This window comes from Esox lucius, chromosome 7 (assembly GCF_011004845.1).
Source record: "Esox lucius isolate fEsoLuc1 chromosome 7, fEsoLuc1.pri, whole genome shotgun sequence".
Taxonomy (NCBI): Eukaryota; Metazoa; Chordata; class Actinopteri; order Esociformes; family Esocidae; genus Esox; species Esox lucius.
This window is the reverse complement of record NC_047575.1, coordinates 40,584,086-40,603,154: the sequence shown is the minus strand read 5'-3', so window position 1 is coordinate 40,603,154 and position 19,069 is coordinate 40,584,086. Positions and strand designations below refer to the sequence as shown.

Sequence of the window (19,069 nt, the reverse complement as noted above, 5' to 3'; positions counted from 1 at the left end):
GTTCCTTGTTGAAGTAAAGGTATAATCATTTTCAGGTCTGCTGTGATGTGATAAAATATAACAAGTTTAACATGAATGTCATTTTGGACGGTGAACATTAATTGTTTTGAAATACAGTTGTGCATTATGTTTGGAGAGGGGTCAACAAGGCCTATAGTAAACAGAATACCATCCCCACTGTGAAGCATGGTGGTGGCTCACTGATATTTTGGGGGTGTGTGAGCTCTAAAGGGATGGGGAATCTGATGAATACTGATGGAAAGATTAATGCAGCATGTTATCAGAAAATACTGGCAGACAAATTGCATTCTTCTGCACCAAAGCTGCGAATGAGACGCAATTGGACTTTCCAACAAGACAATGACCCTAAGCACAAGTCCAGGTTGACCCTCCAGTGGTTACAGCAGAAAAAGGTGAAGGTTCTGGAGTGGCCATCACAGTCTCCTGACCTTAATATCATAGAGCCATTCTGGGGAGATCTCAGACGTGCGGTTCATGCAAGAAGACCAAAGACTTTGCATGACCTGGAGGCATTTTGCCAAGACAAATGGGCAGCTATACCACCTGCAAGAATTTGGAGCCTCATAGACAACTATTACAAAAGACATTGATGCTAAAGAGCGAAATACACAGAATTAAAAACTAAGTGGTCAGTTAATTTTTTGGAACAGGGGTCAGTTAATTTTTTTCTTTGTTGCCATGTTTTGTTTTAAGATTGTGCCATTTTGTTATGACCTACAGTTGGATGTTAATCCCATATGCTCACTTATGTTTTCTTTACAAATAGTACATATATTACCAATTCTCCAAGGGTATGCAAACCTTTGAGCACAATTGTACATTTCGACACCATTAAATTTTTTTATAAGTTCAATGTATTCAACACATACTCATTATACATTCTACATGCATTTTGCTTTGCAAAAATATATTTATTTTCCATATGGATGAGTATACATTGTATCTTCTCAGTGGTACAAATGAATACAATAAAAGTTGTTGTTCATTGAGGACTGACTGCAAATGTGGAAACATTTATTGTTTCACCTCTTAAATATCACTCTTCTATTGTTCAATACTGATAGAATAACCACAAAAAGAAACAATGAAAATGCTTGAATGAATGAAATAATCCAGTACACAACGTATTTTGCACTCAAACCACTTCAGTTGGTAAGAAAATCTTATAACATAAAGAAACTGAGAAGGTGGTCAAATCTGAAATGGCACACTATTCCATTCAAACAACAATTCACACTAATCTGGTGGCAGCCAATAAAACTCGAACCAGGATTTTATAAAACCCCAGAGAAAGAAAACATAGATGTAAGATGTTAAATGTTCAAACGAGATACTAAGTAATTTGAACAAGATACTATATATATACACACCGATTAGCCATAACATTACGATCACCTGCCTAATATTGTGTAGGTCCCCCTTTTGCCATCAAAACAGCCCTGACCCATCGTGGCATAGACATCATTAGATCTCTGAAGGTGTGTTATGGTATCTGGCCCCAAGATGTTAACAGCAGATCCTTTAAGTCCTGTAAGTTGCTAGGTGGGGCCTCCATGGATCGGACTTTGTCTAGCATATCCCACAGATGCTCAATTGGATTGAGATCTGGAGAATTTGGGTTGTCAAGAACACAATTTGGTCCTTGTCAAAGAAGCTCAGATCCTTACGTTTACCCATTTTTCCTGCTTCTAACACATCAACTTTGAAGACAGAATGTTCCCCTAGTATATCCCACCCAACTGACAGCTGCCATGATAACAAGATCAGTGTAATTCACTTCACTTGTCAGTGGTCATAATGTTACTGCTGATCGGTGTGTATATACAGTATCTCACAAAAGTTAGGACACCCTTCACATTTTTGTAAATATTTGATTATACCTTTTCATGTGTCAACACTGACGAAATGACAGCTTATATAACAGTGTAAATATGCTGTCCCCTCAAAATAACTCAACACACAGCCATGTCTAAACCGCTGGCAAAAAAAGTGAGGATATGGAAAGGCAGCACTGAAGGTACCACATTATTTTGTTTTGAATTTGTGTAATTTCAGATAAAAAAGATAAATAATCATTTAAATTATATGACACATGCACTTATTGGTTTTTTGAAAAATGTGAAAAGAAATGCCTCCTTTTTTAACACTTTATTCTACGGGTAAATCTGAATGGGAACACATTGTCACTTACAGCTATGTCCAGTTAGCACAGGGACAAAAATAGAGGTTTTTCACCTTGATGCTTTGGGGATTCACTCTAGCAACCTTTTGGTTACCAGTCAGATGATCTAACCACTACAACTCAAACTAAGGTTCATTGATTTTAAAATCAACAGAAGAGATTTGTTCATTAGAATTGAATAACTGTGTTACAGTTTAAAAGTGGAATATGAATTGCATCATCAAGTGTGTGTCCCGAAGTGAATGTATTTATTGACTCCTCGACCCTTTCTGGAGGCATGAGTTTCAACACATTAATACACAGGGGCCGTCCTAACGGTAGGGCTGAAGGGCTGGTTTGGCATTCACATTTTTACACAGTGAACGTTTCCCATGTGCTAAAATGGAGGTCAGTGTTGAGTTCACAGTAACCAGGGCCAAATCCCATTAAGTCAAAGGTCCTCGGCCCCGTCGTCCTTGTTCACGTTCGGTTGTGTACTTTAACGCTGCTTGTGTTTGTGCGTTCTCCAGTATCCCGGGCGTACGTTCTCCAGTATCCGCAGGCGTGCGTTCTCCAGTATCCGCAGGCGTGCGTTCTCCAGCATGTTCTCAGGTGGAGACTGAGGACACGGTGGACCTCTGTGAGGACACACTGCAGATCTCCATGTTGGTGAACGAGCTCCCGCCCTCACTGCTGCAGTCAGGCACGGAGGATGAGGACGTGACGATGTTCTTCAGCCTGTGGAGGGCGATGACGAGCAGGGTCAACAGGAACACCAGCAGGGACAGGAAGATCCATACGTACACGTAAACGTTCTCCTGATGACCTGGCGACGAACCCGGCCCCACTGCTGCTGTGGAAACGGATGTGGGGGAGAATCTCAGGAAGGTGCCGTTGCCTGGGGAGAATATAGTTCGGTTGAGAGTGTCCTCCGATACGAGCTCCATCCCGGACATCCTGGCGGTAGGATTGGACGGATCTAAAAGAGAAGACAAACAGATTATATCCAGTCCGGTGACTGTTAAAAGTAGTTGAGTAGTCGCCTCCTTGTTGTATCAAACACAAACAAATAATGTGTTATCATTTCAAATGCTTCAAATTGAACTTTCGTCACCAACGTTTGCTGAGAGAGCGCATTCACTAACCTGAAGAAAGCAGCCCGGTTTTAACTGGAATAACCTGTTCCCTTCTCCAAATCCCTTCACTTTTAGGTGAGTTGATAGCCTGTTAACCAGGTCAGTAAATCACATCCCCTCCTTGTAAAGTGTATTGGTAGCCTGGCAATCAGCTCAAGTAATTAAATACAGTCATTTTAAGGTGAATTTATATACAGTCCCATGAACACATCAATGAGTTTCCATTAGGAGATGAGCGAGGCTGCATTACAGATTTAAGGGAGGTCTTGAAACAGACAATATGAATGCATAAAAAATATTTGGATTAGATGATGTTGTGATCAGGCATTTCCAGATCTGATCTGAATCATTACTGTTTATTACTACATCTACAGCTATCTGACACTGTGAACAGAGATGGAGGAGGAAACCAAGACTCATACCTCCACAACACTGCTATTATATCGGCACAGCAACACAATTACCGACCTGAGACAACCAACTCATGTTCTGTGAGCCAAAATGCCCATTCCCAAGTAGTCCAGGAGAAGGTAATGTTGTCTTCATGACAAAATTAGGGCATTTCCTGAAAAGGATATAATTTCTGTGCTGCAACAGTTCAAGTACATGTTGTCGAGGGAAGCAGGAGTTCAGAGGACAGTGTGAAAATAAAGGGTAGTCAGGAAGAAGGCTGGAAACTAGACACCATTGTGGTTGTTCACAGTCAATAACATGGTCAGAGCATAGTTTGTCCAGCACATTCCAGAGGCTGGATTGAGATATGGGGAATTTGGAGGCCAAGTCAACACCTTGAACTCATTCTTGTGTTCCTCAAACCATTCCTGAACCATTTTTGCTTTGTGGCAGGGCGCATCCTGCTGAAAGAGGCCAATGTCATCCGGCAATACCGTTGCCATGTTAGGTGGTACATGTCAAAGTAACATCTACATGAATGGCAGGACCCAAGGGTTCCCAGCAGAACATTAGCCAATGCATCAGCCTGCCTCCGCCGGCTTGCCTTCTTCCCATAGTGCATCCTGGTCCCATGTGTTCTCCAGGTAAACGACGCCCACCATCCACGTGATGCTAAAGAAATCGTGATTCATCAGACCAGGCCACCTTCTTCCATTGCTCCGTGATCCAGTTCTGATGCTCACATGCCCATTGTAGGTGCTTTCAGTAGTACAGGGGTCAGCATGGGCACCCTGACTGGTCTGCAGCTATGCAGCCCCATATACAACAAACTGTGTGTTCTGACATCTTTCTATCAGTACCAGCATTAACTTTTTCAGCAATCTGAGCTACAGTAGCTCGTCTGTTGGATCAGACCACACGGGCCAGCCTTCGCTCCCCATGTGCATCAATGAGCCTTGGCCGTCCGTTGCCAGTTCACCGCTTTTCCTTTTTAGACTTTTTTTTTGTGATAAACTTTTTTATTGAACAATTTGAATATTACATTACGAACATAATGTCATTGTTTTGCCATTAAAGAATTTTCCAGACCCACAAGTGGGAACTCGTCGTGTTACATGACAGAGAGTCTTGCAGTCACACAGCACAATTCACAGTAACACCTTATATGCGAGCAAGCAATGTCATGTCTGAAAGAGAACTTATAAGAGCGTCCCATGCTTGCACAGTAGATGCTTGCGCTTTATGTATGACAGCCAATGACCTTTCTAAAAGAGCAGTGTCTCTAAAATGATTTAGCCATTCTTTTGCAGACGGGATGTCCGGGGAAAACCACAAGTGTATTATGGTCTTCTTAGCAGCAGTCAATCCTTCAAATATAACTTTCCTCTGTGCCAATCTGGTATTGCCACTAAGAACAGAGTCATCATTGAATGGAAGTGTGTGTGTGTGGGGGGGGGGGTGCATAGGAATGGGGAATCCTAAGATATTTTCAAGGCACCTATGCACCTTGGACCAGAGGCCAGACACCGAAGGATATTCCCAAAAAACATGAAGGGTTGTGCCAACAATGTCCTGATCACATTTTGTACAGTTGGGATCATCCGTCAGTTTCATTGTAAAGCGTCTGTATGGTGTGGCATAAAATGTATGCACAAACTTACAATGAACACATTGATGTGCTGGATTCATTGATGAGATGGGTATGTTGGTCCAAATATTGTCCCAGTCCAGATCATAACCCTGACCCTCAAGTTCATAGCTCCAAGAACTGATCACTCCCAAAGGTTTAACATTTTTAGAGAGCAGGTCATTGTAGATAATGGACACTAATCCAGTAGAGGGTGTTCCAGAGGACATCCAAGTGTAAAGCGGATGAGAGGGTAAAGGTGAATCCCATGGAACTCCAAGGGCACGGATTGCAGATCTCAACTGGAGATACAAGAACCAGGGAAACCCAGGGAGAGAATAACGTTCTTTAAGCTCTTGGAGTGAAACCAAACCATTTCTGTCATATAGATCTTGGAGAACGTGAATTCCTCCAGAAGCCCAACTGTTATTAATATAGGGACCAGAATGCTTTAATAAATTGTAGTTATACCAAACAGGAGAGCGGTCACAAAGCTTTATGTTACATTCCATATGTAACAAACCAAATTTTCAAGGAGTTGCCTATGATTGGCCCAAACTTTCTACACACAGATCTAGGTTTCAACCCACTAAATAGTATGTCTGTCAACCTATGTGGTTTTACCATCTCTTTCTCTATCTGACGCCAGGGTGTCACAACATTCTCATTGCACCAAATTGTCAACTGCTTTATTTGGAATAGTAGTATTTAGTATAGTAGTACTAATTATACCAGTAGTATAATTTAAAGTCAGGTACTTCTAAGCCTCCAGAGTGTTTAGGTCGCTGTAACGTGCGTAGGCGAATATGAGCTCTTTTATCATTCCATATGAATTTAGTGGTCAGGGACTGTAGTTCATTCAAGTACTTAAGGATCATAGAAAACAGGAAATTCAGTCGCCGAGTACATTCATTTTCAGTATCGCAATTCTGCCTTGCAGTGACATCTTGAGATCAGACCACCTCTGAATGTCCAATACAATCTCCGTTTTAAGTTTATTGTAATTTGCATGTAATATATCTGAGAAATTGGTTACAATAATGCCTAGATATGTTATGCATTGAATATGTTAAATGACTGGTAAAGTGATGTGCTTAGCAGGGGCATTTAAAGAAATGAGGAGGGATTTATCCCAATACATTTTATAACCAGAAAATAGACTGAACTGCGTGAAGACTTTGAGTATTTGAGGCACGTAAAGCGACATTTTATGTTGTGTACCTTGTACATTGATGGGTGAGATGTGCGAGTCTAATATAATTGTCTGAGCTAGCGGATCGAGTGACAGAGTGAAAAAGAGCGGGGACAGTGGGCAGCCTTGCCGAGTTCCACGCTGCAGAGGGAATGTTTTAGACACAATATAATTTTATTTGTACGACTGCACAGGGGTTGGTGTACAGTGTTTTGATCACTATGAATTCATTTACCTCCAGTCTTCTGACAAACACTTTGGCAAACAGCTTTAGTTCTGTTGTGATAAGTGATATCGCTCTGTAACTGCCACGTCTCAAAGGTGGTTTATCTTTCTTAAGCAGGACTGATATGAGAAATGTATTTTGGTCACGATGGAAGGAACCAGTGTCTAAAGCATAGTTAAGAGAATTTAAGAGCAATGGCCCAACGATATCCCACAGTGCCAAAAACAGCTCTGGAGGCAGCCCGTCAAGCCCAGGCAATTTCCCTTTTTGCATCGAGCTCAAAGTCTCTTTAAGTTCTAAAAGAGTAAATGGTGTATCAAGGGACTCTGCATCACTGCTGGTCAGTGATGGTAAGTTAAGTTCTGACAGACACAATTTAAGGGCAGCCAAGTCAGGAAAAGGGTCCCCTGTATAGAGACGAGAATACAATTCTGCAAAAGTATTATTTATTTCATCCAGACAATGTTTGGATTGCACTAATAGCGGAAAATGATTCATTTCATTTTAATCTGGCAGCTAAAAGCTTGCTTGATCTTTCACTCTGATCATAATATGTACGATGTCTTGTACGATGAATTATTAACTCAGCTTTAGCCTTGAGCAGATTATTCAGTTCAAATTTCAGGGCCAAAAGGTTCAGAAAACTGCAGTTTTAGGTCAGATTCCAAAGTTTGTATCTCATCTTCTAATTGCGTAACTCTGTGCCTCCTTGTTGCCTTCAAATAGGAGGAAAATGAAAAAGCCCTCTCCCCTTATAAAGCACTTAGTTGGTTCCCAAAGTATTTGGGATGAGGCTGCTGTCTTAGAGTAAAAATATTTAAGATTATTTCTCAGTTTTTTAAAAAATTCAGCACTTTGGAGTAATATTGTATTGAAACGCCAGTATGTCTTGTGTCTGGCCGAGAAAAAAAATCTTATCTAAAGGGTTCCTTAAATGCCATGGATCAATAATATTAGGCTCAGAAATAAAGGTGTTGATCCCACAAGGGGAGTCCTGGCTTGAACTTGTATTCATAGATTTGTCAAAATTTCTGTCACACACTTGATTAAAGTCACCCCCGACTATAAGCTGATGACCTGGAAAGTCTAGGAGAGTATTAGAAATTGTACTTAAGAAATTTGGATCATGAATGTTTGGACCATATATCGATGCAAGACAAATTTTTATATTGTCAATTGTAACACAGACATAAGTCAGTCTACCAATGTCATCACAGCCCGATTTTCCTACCTTCACCCATAACGTTCTCCCTTTGTCCTATTTGTCGAAGAAGAATGAGCAACACACGTATAAAATCTATTCTGAAACCTATGAATATCAGTGGTTTTCAGATGTGTTTCTTGGATCAGGATAACATATGTAGGTCTACACAAAATGTTGCTCCTCAAATATAAAGCATGCAAATCTGAAAAAAAGATATAACAGTCTCTAAATAAATGGCAAGGCTTTTGCAACAAACACAGAACAATTACAAAAAAATATTCCATCCGTAAGAGATGATAAATGGTCTCCTACAAACCCATCCATTCATATTCTTCCGCTTATCTGGGGCCGGGTCGCGGGGGCAGAGATGCCCAGACTTCCCTCTCCCTAGACACTTCCTCCAGCTTTTCCGGGGTGACACCGAGGCGTTCCCAGGCCAGCCGGGAGACATAGTCCCTCCAGTGTGTCCTAGGTCTTCCCCGGGGTCTCCTCCCGGTGGGACGGGCGTTCATGGGCCTTCATGGGAAGGCGTTCAGGAGGCATCCGGAACAGATGCCCAAGCCACCTCAGCTGACCCCTCTCGATGTGGAGGAGCAGCGGCTATACTCTGAGCTCCTCCCGGGTTTACCAAGCTTTTCACCCTATCTCTAAGGGATCGCCCAGCCACCCTGCAAAGAAAGCTCATTTTGGCCACCTGTATCCGGGATCTTGTCCTTTCGGTCATGACCCAAAGCTCATGACCATAGGTGAGAGTAGGAACGTAGATTGACCGGTAAATTGAGACCTTCGCCTTGCGGCTCAGCTTTTTCTTCACCACGACAGGCCGATACATCGACTGCATTACTGCAGAAGCTGCACCGATCTGTCTGTCAATCTCCCGTTCCATCCTTCCCTCACTTGTGAACAAGACCCCTAGATACTTAAACTCCTCCACTTGAGGCAGGCACTCTCCACCAACCTGAAGTGGGCAAGCCACCCTTTTCTGACTGAGGACCATGGCCTCGGATTTGAAAGTACTGATTTTCATCCCCACCGCTTCACACTCGGCTGCAAACCATCCCAGTGCATGCTGAAGGTCCTGGTTTGAAGGGGCCAACACGACAACATCATCCACAAAGAGCAGAGACGAAATCGTATGTTCCACAAACCTGACACCCTCCGGCCCCTGGCTGCGCCTAGAAATTCTGTCCATAAAAATTACGAACAGAACCTGTGACAAAGGGCAGCCCTGCCGGAGTCCAACATGCACTAGGAACAAGTCTGACTTACTTGCCGGCAATGCGGACCAAGCTCCTCCTTCGGTCGTACCTGACCCCATATTCCCGAAGCACTCTCCACAGGATGCCGCGAGGGACACAGTCGAATGCCTTCTTCAAATCCACAAAACACATGTGGATTGGTTGGGCAAACTCCCATGAACCCTCCAGCACCCTGTAGAGGGTATAGAGCTGGTCCAGTGTTCCACGGCCCGGACAAAAACCACACTGTTCCTCCTGAATCCAAGGTTCTACTATCGGCCGTATTCTCCTCTCCAGTACCCTGGCATAGACTTTCCCGGGGAGGCTGAGAAGTGTGATCCCCCTGTAGTTGGAACACACCCTCCGGTCCCCCTTCTTAAAAAGAGGGACCACCCCCCGGTCTGCCATTCCAGAGGCACTGTCCCCGACTGCCACACGATGTTGCACAGGCGTGTCAACCAAGACAGCCCCACAACAATCCAGAGACTTGAGGTACTCAGGGTGGATCTCATCCACCCCCGGTGCCTTGCCACCGAGGAGTTTTTTGACTACCTCTGTGACTTCAGCCCGGGTGATGGACGAGTCCACCTCTGAGCCCTCATCCTCTGCTTCCTCAATGGAAGACGTGACTGCGGGATTGAGGAGATCCTAGAAGTACTCTTTCCACCGCCCGACGACATCCCCAGTTGAGGTCAACAGCTGCCCACCTCTACTGTAAACAGCGTTGGTAGGGCACTGTTTCCCTCTCCTGAGGCGCCGGACGGTTTGCCAGAATCTCTTCGACTGTGCATAATATCATCCTAAGATTCAGAGAATCTGGAACAATCTCTGTGCATAAGGGTCAAGGCCGGAAAACAATACCGGATGCCCGTGATCTTCGGGCCCTCAGACGGCACTGCATCACATACAGGAATGATACTGTAATGGAAATCACAACATGGGCTCAGGAATTCTTCCAGAAAACATTGTCGGTGAACACAATCCACCGTGCCATTCGCCGTTGCCGGCTAAAACTCTATAGGTCAAAAAAGAATCCGTATCTAAACAGGATCCAGAAGCGCAGGCATTTTCTCTGGGCCAAGGATCATTTAAAATGGACTGTGGCAAAGTGGAAAAGTGTTCTGTGGTCAGACAAATCAAAATTTGTAGTTAATTTTGGAAAACTGGGACGCCATGTCATCCGGACTAAAGAGGACAAGGACAACCCAAGTTGTTATCAGTGCTCAGTTCAGAAGCCTGCATCTCTGATGGTATGGGGTTGCATGAGTGCGTCTGGCATTGGCAGCCTACACATCTGGAAAGGCACCATCAATGCTGACAGTTATATCCAAGTTCTAGAACAACATATGCTCCCACCCAGATGTCGTCTCTTTCAGGGAAGACCTTGCATTTTCCAACATGACAATGCCAGACCACATACTGCATCAATTACAATGTCATGGCTGCATAGAAGAAGGATCCGGGTACTGAAATGGCCAGCCTGCAGTCCAGATCTTTCACCCATAGAAAACATTTGGCGCATCATAAAGAGGAAGGTGCGACAAAGAAGACCTAAGGCAGTTGAGCAACTTGAAGCCTGTATTAGACAAGAATGGGACAACATTCCTATTCATAAACTTGAGCAACTTGTCTCCTCAGTCCCCAGACGTTTGCAGTCTGTTATAAAAAGAAGAGGGGATGCCACACAGTGGTAAACATGGCCTTGTCCCAACTTTTTTGAGATGTGTTGATGCCATGAAATTTAAAATCAACTTATTTTTCCCTTAAAGTGATACATTCTCTCAGTTTAAACATTTGATATGTCATCTATGTTGTATTCTGAATAAAATATTGAGACGGCGCTCAGAACTATGTGCGCATCACACTTGGGCAGCCACCGGACTCTAGACCCACTTTTTATAGGTACTGACCACTGCAGACCGGGAACACCCCACAAGGGCTGCAGTTTTGGAGATTATCTGACCCAGTCATCAATCCATCACAATTTGGCCCCAAAGTCGCTCAGATCTTATGCTTGCCCATTTTTCCTGCTTCTAACACATCAACTTTAAGGACAGAATGTTCACTTGCTGCCTAATATATCCCACCCACTGACAGGTGCTGTGTTAACGAGATTATCAATGTTATTCACTTCACCTGTCAGTGGTCATAAGGTTATGGCTGATCGGTGTATAATTGCTGTACGCATTTTTGGACTTTTAAATTAAGGCCAATAACACATTGATCCATGAAGAATACAAGACATGCCTGGCGATCTAACTGTCTACGAACATGAGAGCAGTTTGTCCAGGGTCATCCCATAATTCTATTACCAGTGAACTGCAGATTATTATACAACCTTAGCAGCAGATTGTCCCTTTAAGGACCTTCTTTGTGAGAGGTGGTAAAGGTGTGAATGGAACTAAAAGTGGAAGATATGAGTTAAAGAATCTGGGCCAGACTCCCCTCTAGTTTTGAGAGAATAGAGGGAAGACTTCAAAGGAAGAGTGGATTTACCATGGAGAGGATGGAGGAGAGAGGAACCTCTCACTGCCGAATCTATCCCTCCCATTCTTCTATCCTCTCCCTCCTATCGCTCCTCCACCTGACTCTCCTTTCTCCTCTTCCTCGTCTCACCTCATTGCCATGAATGTCCTTGCTGCCTGTTTCTATCCCCAGGTGTCTATCTTCAAGCCTGTCTGTCTGCCTTCCTGTCTGGCTGTATCTGCGCTCTTTTCTCCCCATTCTCTCAGTTTAAGTATGTATATATCATTGGTTAGCAGTTAAGGGACAGCAGTGCATTGTGAAGATCAGGGGTTTGTTTCTATAACATTTTATTGAATTATTGTGAAATTCTAAAAAGTATATCTATCTCTCTCTTTTTGTCTCCTTCCCTCTCTCATTGTGAAAGTGAGAGTTCTCTTCCTACTAGCCACTGGCCTACAGGGAGAGAGAAGGGAAGTTGGAATGACTTGATACCCTATTCCCTCAGCAGAGTTCCACTGGCTCTGGTGAAAAGAAGTAGCAGCAGGATGAGCACCAGGCAGCTGGGAGAGCGGCTCTAAGAAGTAGTGTACTCTGTCTGCCTGTCACTTTCATTCACAGCCTCCCACCCTCTTCGTGCTGGGCCTCTCTCGCCTTCTCCCTCTTCATCTGCCTTTTTCCTTATCTCCTCCCTCTCGTTTTCGCCTGCCTCCACTCTCTCCCAACCCCTCTGTCTCACGCCCGTTCTACCTTCCTGTCTCTTCTTTGAGGATCAACTCCCCCCATCTACAACACCCGCCTCTCTTGCTCCTGTTTTCCCCGTCTTCCACCATTCTCGCTCCCTCTCTGCCTCCCCCCCTTCTCTCACTCCCCGTCTATCGTTTACCCATCTCTCCTTCCCTCTCTCAATATCCCTCCCATCTACTTATCTATTTTCTTGTTTCTCTGTCCATTCCCCACTCTTTTCTGTCTATCTCCTTTCTCCCTTCCTTCTTCTCTCCCATCTCCCCTCCCTCGCATTAATCTCTCTCACCCCCCTCCCCTGCCACCCCTCCCTCTCTCCCTCCCACTCGGTCCTGTTCCCCTGCATCTTGATCTATTGGTTTGTTGTTGTTGTCTGTTTGTGAACCAGCTGATGAATGGCATTTGCTGTAAGGTCAAGTGGTGGCTGATAATTGCTCTTAATTATGCTTTTTGTATCCAGGCAACAGGCTCATTTTTATACTTTCCATGCCTATTCTACTTTCAGGGGCCAGGACAGTCCAGCAAGGCTAAAGACACACACACGCACACAGGCACTGTCTGAGGCTAAAATGTCATGACATTTTCGACACCCAGATGGAATCTTATCCATTATTCAAGGACTGCTAATGGCACAACAAAGTAAACATCAGAATGTTTGTCTCGCTCACACTGTCACGTGTGTGTACGTCATTGTATGTGTGTGTGTGTATTTAATGATTCCAGAATACACACAAAACAAGCTATACTGAAAACAAACCAATCTGGGTAATTTGGTAGCCCAGCCCTAGTGAGAGACATCTGACATTTTAAACCAGCCCGTTGCGTCTCGAGCTTGGATTACCAAGCATGGGTTCCGTAATCCATCTTGTTTCATACACGGTGCATCTGGAAAATATCCAGATCCCTTTACTTTTCCGCACTTTATGATACAGCGGTTTTTTGAATTGATTAAATAAATTGTTTCCTTATCCATCTACTAATCTATCCCATAATAACGAAGTATAAAAAAAAAAAACTTGCAATTACAGCCTCATGATGTTTTGGCTACAAGCTCGGCACACCTGTATTTGGGGAGTTCCTTCCATTCTTATCTGCAGATCCTCCCCAGCTTTGTCAGGTTGGAAGGGGAAAGTCGCTGCACAGGCATTTTCATGGCTCTCAAGAGATGTTTGATTCAAGTCCAGGCTCTGGCTAGGCTGCCCACGGAATGTCCTGAAGCCACTCCTTCATTGTCTTGGCTGTGGGCTTTGGACCATTGGTCCCTGTCAGAACAGTACTCTGGAGCAGGTTTTCCTCAAGCATCTGTATGAGCTTTGCTCCGTTCATCTTTCTCTCAACCCTGACTAGTCTCCCAGTCCCTGCAGCTGAAAATCATCCCCACAGCATTATGCTGCCACCACCATGCTTCACCGTAGAGATGGTGTGGGCCAGTCGATGAGCAGCGTTTGGCTTCCTCCGGGTTTGATGCATGGAATTCAATCTTGGTTTCATTAGACCAGAGAATCATATTTCTCATAATCTGGGAGTCCTTGGTATCCTCCAAGCAGGCTGATGTCTGCCTTTAACTGAGTAGTGGCTTTGGTCCAGCCACTCCACCATCAAGGCCTGATTGGCGGAGTGCTGCAGAGATCAAAGCCAAAGTATTTTATTTATCAAATGTACCGAATAACATAGCCTAATTCTAAACAATGAAATTCTTATGATATGGCATACGACATCTACACAGTAGGTATTAAGAAATATAATGTCTTCCAGAAGGAGATGGTTCTCACGGTAACTTTGGAGCACTGTCAGAATGGCCATTGGGTTCTACGTCACCTCCCTGACCAAAGCCCCTATCTGCCAATGGCTCAGTTTGTCTGGTTGGCCAACTCCTCGAAGGGTGGTGGTGGTTCTAAACCTCGTGGGGACTTTCTTTGCAGCACAAATGTTTTGGCGTCTTTCCTCAGATCTGTGCCACGACACAATCCCGTCTTGGGACTCTACAGACAATTCCTTCTGATGTACCACATATGGACTCCAAGTTGTAGAGACTTCTCATGGATGATCAATGGAAACAGGATGTGTTACAGCAGAGGGACTGAATACTGACATAAATTGTTTCTGTTTTTGCAAAATATTTGTGTGTAGAAATGGAAAAAGTGAAGGGGTTTGGATATTTTCCAAATTAATTATATATTTTACCATATAATTCATGACTTTGTCTTGTAATAGCCTTTGCAGCGCTCACCAAATTGTGCCAAAAAAAATTCTTCAAATCCTTGAACACTATGCCCAGTAGTATCTCCTGGTCAGGAATAAATATTTACATGCAGGATTTGTGTATGAAGAAATGTTCCTTCCTGCCATCCTTCAACATTTAATGGCATAGTGGATGTCTGTGAGCGTTTCTAATGTAAGGTATGCTTGAATGTTTTGTGATGATTTTTTCCCTAAAATCCCTAATCTTAGCTAATGCAAAAGTCGGTATTTGAAAAAAAACTTGACATGGAAGGAAACACCAGCACCAAGGCCAAATCAGTTTGAAAAAAACAAACAAATTCCTAATACCATTGATCACATCGTAATGTGGGCCCCTTCATCTTCAAAAGAGATGGGCAGAAACAGAGATTAAAATGGCCTAAATATATATCATTTTGCAAGTAATGTATTTAATTAAGTTAAGTTCTGCATTTAAATATGTTTTGCATAAAAAATATGCTAAATATATTTGCAAGAATCCCCTTTAACCTCCACTAAATACTCTTGATAATGGTTAAAAAATATTTTTCTTGCTATAACTGCTAATGTGTTTTTTTATTTATCTCTGTTCACATCTCAAGCATGAGCAAACATTTGCACAGAGTGTTGTGTACAAGAACTGCAATGATCTTCAACCTTTAACAACACATCTTAACAAAAAACCATTGAAAGCTATTATGCTAAACACCTGGTCGTGTTGATCTAGATTCTGACAGCTTCCACAGCCCACCTTTTCACACTGCAGTCTCAGTCTCTTAACACTTGCCCATGAAAAGCCAACTGACATTTACATTTTCTCCAGAGAATGACATAGTGAACGCTCTGCTCTCTCACAAAAAAACCACACTGACACATTTTTGCCACACAAACACTTTTTGACTTTGTGACTCAGTTACTACAAGCCAAAGGTGTTTTAGTAAAGCTACCTCACCATTTGAGAGAAGTTCCTAATAAAGACATAATTGAACAAATGAAGGGAGTTCAGAACTAACCAGTAGACCAATTAAATAAAAAGGCATTGTTTGAAAAATGATCAATAAAGGTCACTGGTTAATTTACCTGATCATTTGGGTCCTAATTAGACCTGAACTGGCGAATCCAGCCGAGTACTTATAATTTTTTTTTTTACAGCTCTGCCAGAAAGGCACAATGTGAATATACCACTTCCACAAATGATACAGACAGAAGCTATGCCTGTCACTCTTCAAACCTATATCTTTTCTCAAACTACCTTCATTAATTTTGTGCCAATGTCATTATGATACATTATTTATATTGTTGTTGATATTTTTAGAGGGAAAGCAGGAAGTAAACATTTATTTCAGTTGGTCTTAAGTAGCCCACATACAAGACAAACAAAACTAGCTATAGTGATTATTTTAGAAAGCATCTATAGATTTAAAAAAAGTATCACCTATAGAACAGTTTAGAAAGGGTATATAGATTATTTTAGAAAGCGTCTATAGTGACAACCTTAACCAAACTCCAAACCTCACCTTAACCACAGTTAATAACCTATCCCGAAACTTTATTCTGTAACTTTAATTACACAAACTAAACTGAACATTCATAGATAAGTTACCTAACCCTTACCTTAACAAACAACCTAAATACCAACCCTTAAAACATCACTGTAATACCTAACTATTAACCTTTGAGTCCCCCCTGGACAAATAGTGACTAATGACTTGAGATCACCTTAACTCAGCTCTTTCTCCATGAATCCATTTCACATCCCCTTACTCTCCATGTTCCTTCGCACAATCCCTGCCTTTCTCTCTCCCGCCACCCTGTCATTTCTTCCTCCCTCCATCTCGCTGTGCCCCCACCCCCATCTCCCCGTGGTCCTCTCACTCTTCTCAGAGATTTCTGCCCATTCGTTAAACGTGTTAAACGCAACTGCACCTTAATCACTTTGTTTGGGGTTAAAGGAGAGTTTTGAACACTGAACGCTGCATGGATTGTTTCACGTTAGAATGCCATCAATGGAACAGTGCAGGAGCGGAGTCCCACGCATTGTCTGTCAATCTCCCTCCACTTCTGCTAATCTCTCTCTCTCTCTCTCTCTCTCTCTCTGACTCTCCCACCCCTTTCTCTATGCCTCTCTGTTTGGATCTCTCTCTTTGTCTTTCCGCCATTGTATCTCCAGCTGAGTCTCTCAATTCAATTTAACCGCTTGACTGGCAACAGAAAGAGAAATATATTTAAATTGCCAAAGGAATTATCTTGCTGCCTCGCTTGATTTCTTGGCCTCTATTTCTTTTTTCTTCTTTTCCGCTGCTCTTTCTTTTCTTTTCTCTTCACAACAAAGAAAAAACAAGAGAGTATATGGGAGAAGAATTTCTCAGCGAAACTGAGATGTGAATTGATTTGGCAGAGACGCGTGACCGGGGTATGTCATTTGGTCATCAGACACCCACACCCAGACCCACACACACAGACACACACACACACACACACACACACACAAAGAGCTCTCACACTAAAATCAAATAAGAGCATAATGAAACGAGGACAGGAAGCGAGAGCAGTAGGAAAGTAAGAATTAAGAATATGTGAATAAAGAAGAGAAGCAGAGGGAGGAATGAGGCAGAGGGAGGAATGAGGCAGAGGGAGGAATGAGGCAGAAGGAGGAATGGAAGCCAGAGTGAGACAGAGAAGCAGGTCCGAGAATCATTGAAATTCCACTCAGAATCCTGTATGTCAGTAACAGTGTGAGAGCTAGTGACAGTAGGGTTAGAGTGAGGGCGAGAGGGTAAAGGTTGAGTAAATGGAGCAGAAGAAATGCAGGGAAGGATCATTTTGATGCTACCCAGAGGACAGGAATGAAAGACTCACCTGCATATTACTTTTTATCTCTGTCTCTTTCTTCTCTACACTACACACACAGACACACACACACACACAGACACACACACACACTCAGATAGTAGTTGTCTACTGTGTGTGTGTGTGTGTGTGTGTGTATCGAGGTTCAGAGTTAGTTTATTCTGGCTTACTGTATTCAAGGTTAATGTGTTGGTGTTTAGTGTATTCAGAGTTAGTGTGTTCAGAGTGCGCAAAGTTTTTGGTTCAGGGTTGATGTGTTCTAGGTTAGTGTGCTCAGAGTTAGTGCATTCACAGGTAATATGTTCAGGGTTAGTATGTTCAAGGTTAGTGTTCACAGTTCGTGTGTTTAGAGTTAATGCATTTTGGCGTTAGTGTTCTCAGGGTTTGTATGTTCAGGGTTAGAGTGTTCAGGGTTACTGTGTTCAGCATCAGCATCACTGACGTTTTCCCAGACTGCGTTCAGGATAAACATTACATCCAAATTTGTAATCGGACATGACCTTTAAATGTATATTTGTAAATGACCTTTATATGTAATTGGAATTGACTGAATAGGTCTATCAGAGTGTCAGAGTATCCCTTTAATGATACAGATAGAGTTCCTTACCTGTTATTCGTTGAAGGTGTCTGTTCCGTCTCTCAATGCATTCTGGTCAGTTCAAGTATTCTGCCAGACAACCCAGGAGTCTCCCTGTGTCTCACACACACTCCGAGACAGCTGAGTGCGGCGGGTGTGTGTGTTTCTCAGACAGAACAACAGTTGGCCAAAAACACACTTCTGAAGAGAAAATTGCGTGTGTTATTCTTCCAAACACAAACGCAAGGTAAGTCAATAAAATCCAATCGTCTAAAGGACTGGTAGAGAGAAGCGTGTTAAGAAGGAGAAACGAGAGCGGAGTAGAGAGGAACAAAGAGGAGAGGGACAGAGGGAGCAGCATCCATTCATTACCGGGAGCTGAGTTCTGCCTCACTGACCACTGCTCTCCTCCCTCCCTCTCTCTCCCTCCCTCTCCCTCATTCTTTTACACTTCCCTGCCTCCCTCACAATCTGTCGCTCGTCACTCTCAAACAATTAACACACTGTCACTGGGTGAGTGTGCATGCAGGAGATTGCCAGTAGAGATCAGTCAGTTTGAAGCAGTAGGGGGTGGAGGTAATGGTCAGAGAACAGACCCCGACTGGCCAGTCTCCTCTCAGTCCTTTCATCTCTCCCCTCTCCCCTCCTCCTCCTCTCAACGCTCCCATCTCCCTTCTCTCCCCTGCCATATCACTCCTCGCTCTCCCCTCCCTCCTGTCCTATTCACTTTACCCTTGTCTTTTTCCTCTCCTTTGTTCGTCTTTCATTTTCCTGCGCCCTTGATTCAACAAATCAAGGTCACTTTGATAACAAGAACAGCCTAATGATGTGTGTGCTATACTAAGATGGAATGAAGGCTTGCACATTTGTAACTCTTTAAGACACTGGTGCACACAGCTGGTGTAAAAGACGTGTCCGCTAGTAACTATGAAGGTCGTCCTAAAATTAAGAGTCTTAGACTCTCTCGCCCCACGAACATTGTCGCCAACGCCCCCTTGGCAGCCAGCTAGGATACAG

General features: G+C 43.2%; 1 protein-coding gene across 2 annotated transcripts; it reads right to left on the bottom strand.

Annotated features, from left to right (window-relative positions):
* Positions 1-1,648: 1,648 nt before the first annotated feature.
* On the bottom strand, positions 1,649-18,640 carry LOC105011178 (serine-rich and transmembrane domain-containing protein 1). 2 transcript variants are annotated; one of them, XM_010871021.4, is made up of 2 exons: positions 18,083-18,640; positions 1,649-3,161 (listed from the first exon to the last, which is right to left on the bottom strand). In XM_010871021.4, exon 2 carries the CDS (start codon positions 3,136-3,138, stop codon positions 2,791-2,793), a length of 348 nt encoding a protein of 115 aa, XP_010869323.1. In that variant the 5' UTR covers positions 3,139-3,161; positions 18,083-18,640; the 3' UTR covers positions 1,649-2,790. The 2 variants fall into 2 exon arrangements, with proteins under 2 accessions (XP_010869323.1, XP_034148940.1); XM_034293049.1 differs by lacking the exon at positions 18,083-18,640 and adding an exon at positions 8,277-8,309.
* Between the last annotated feature and the right edge of the window lie 429 nt (positions 18,641-19,069).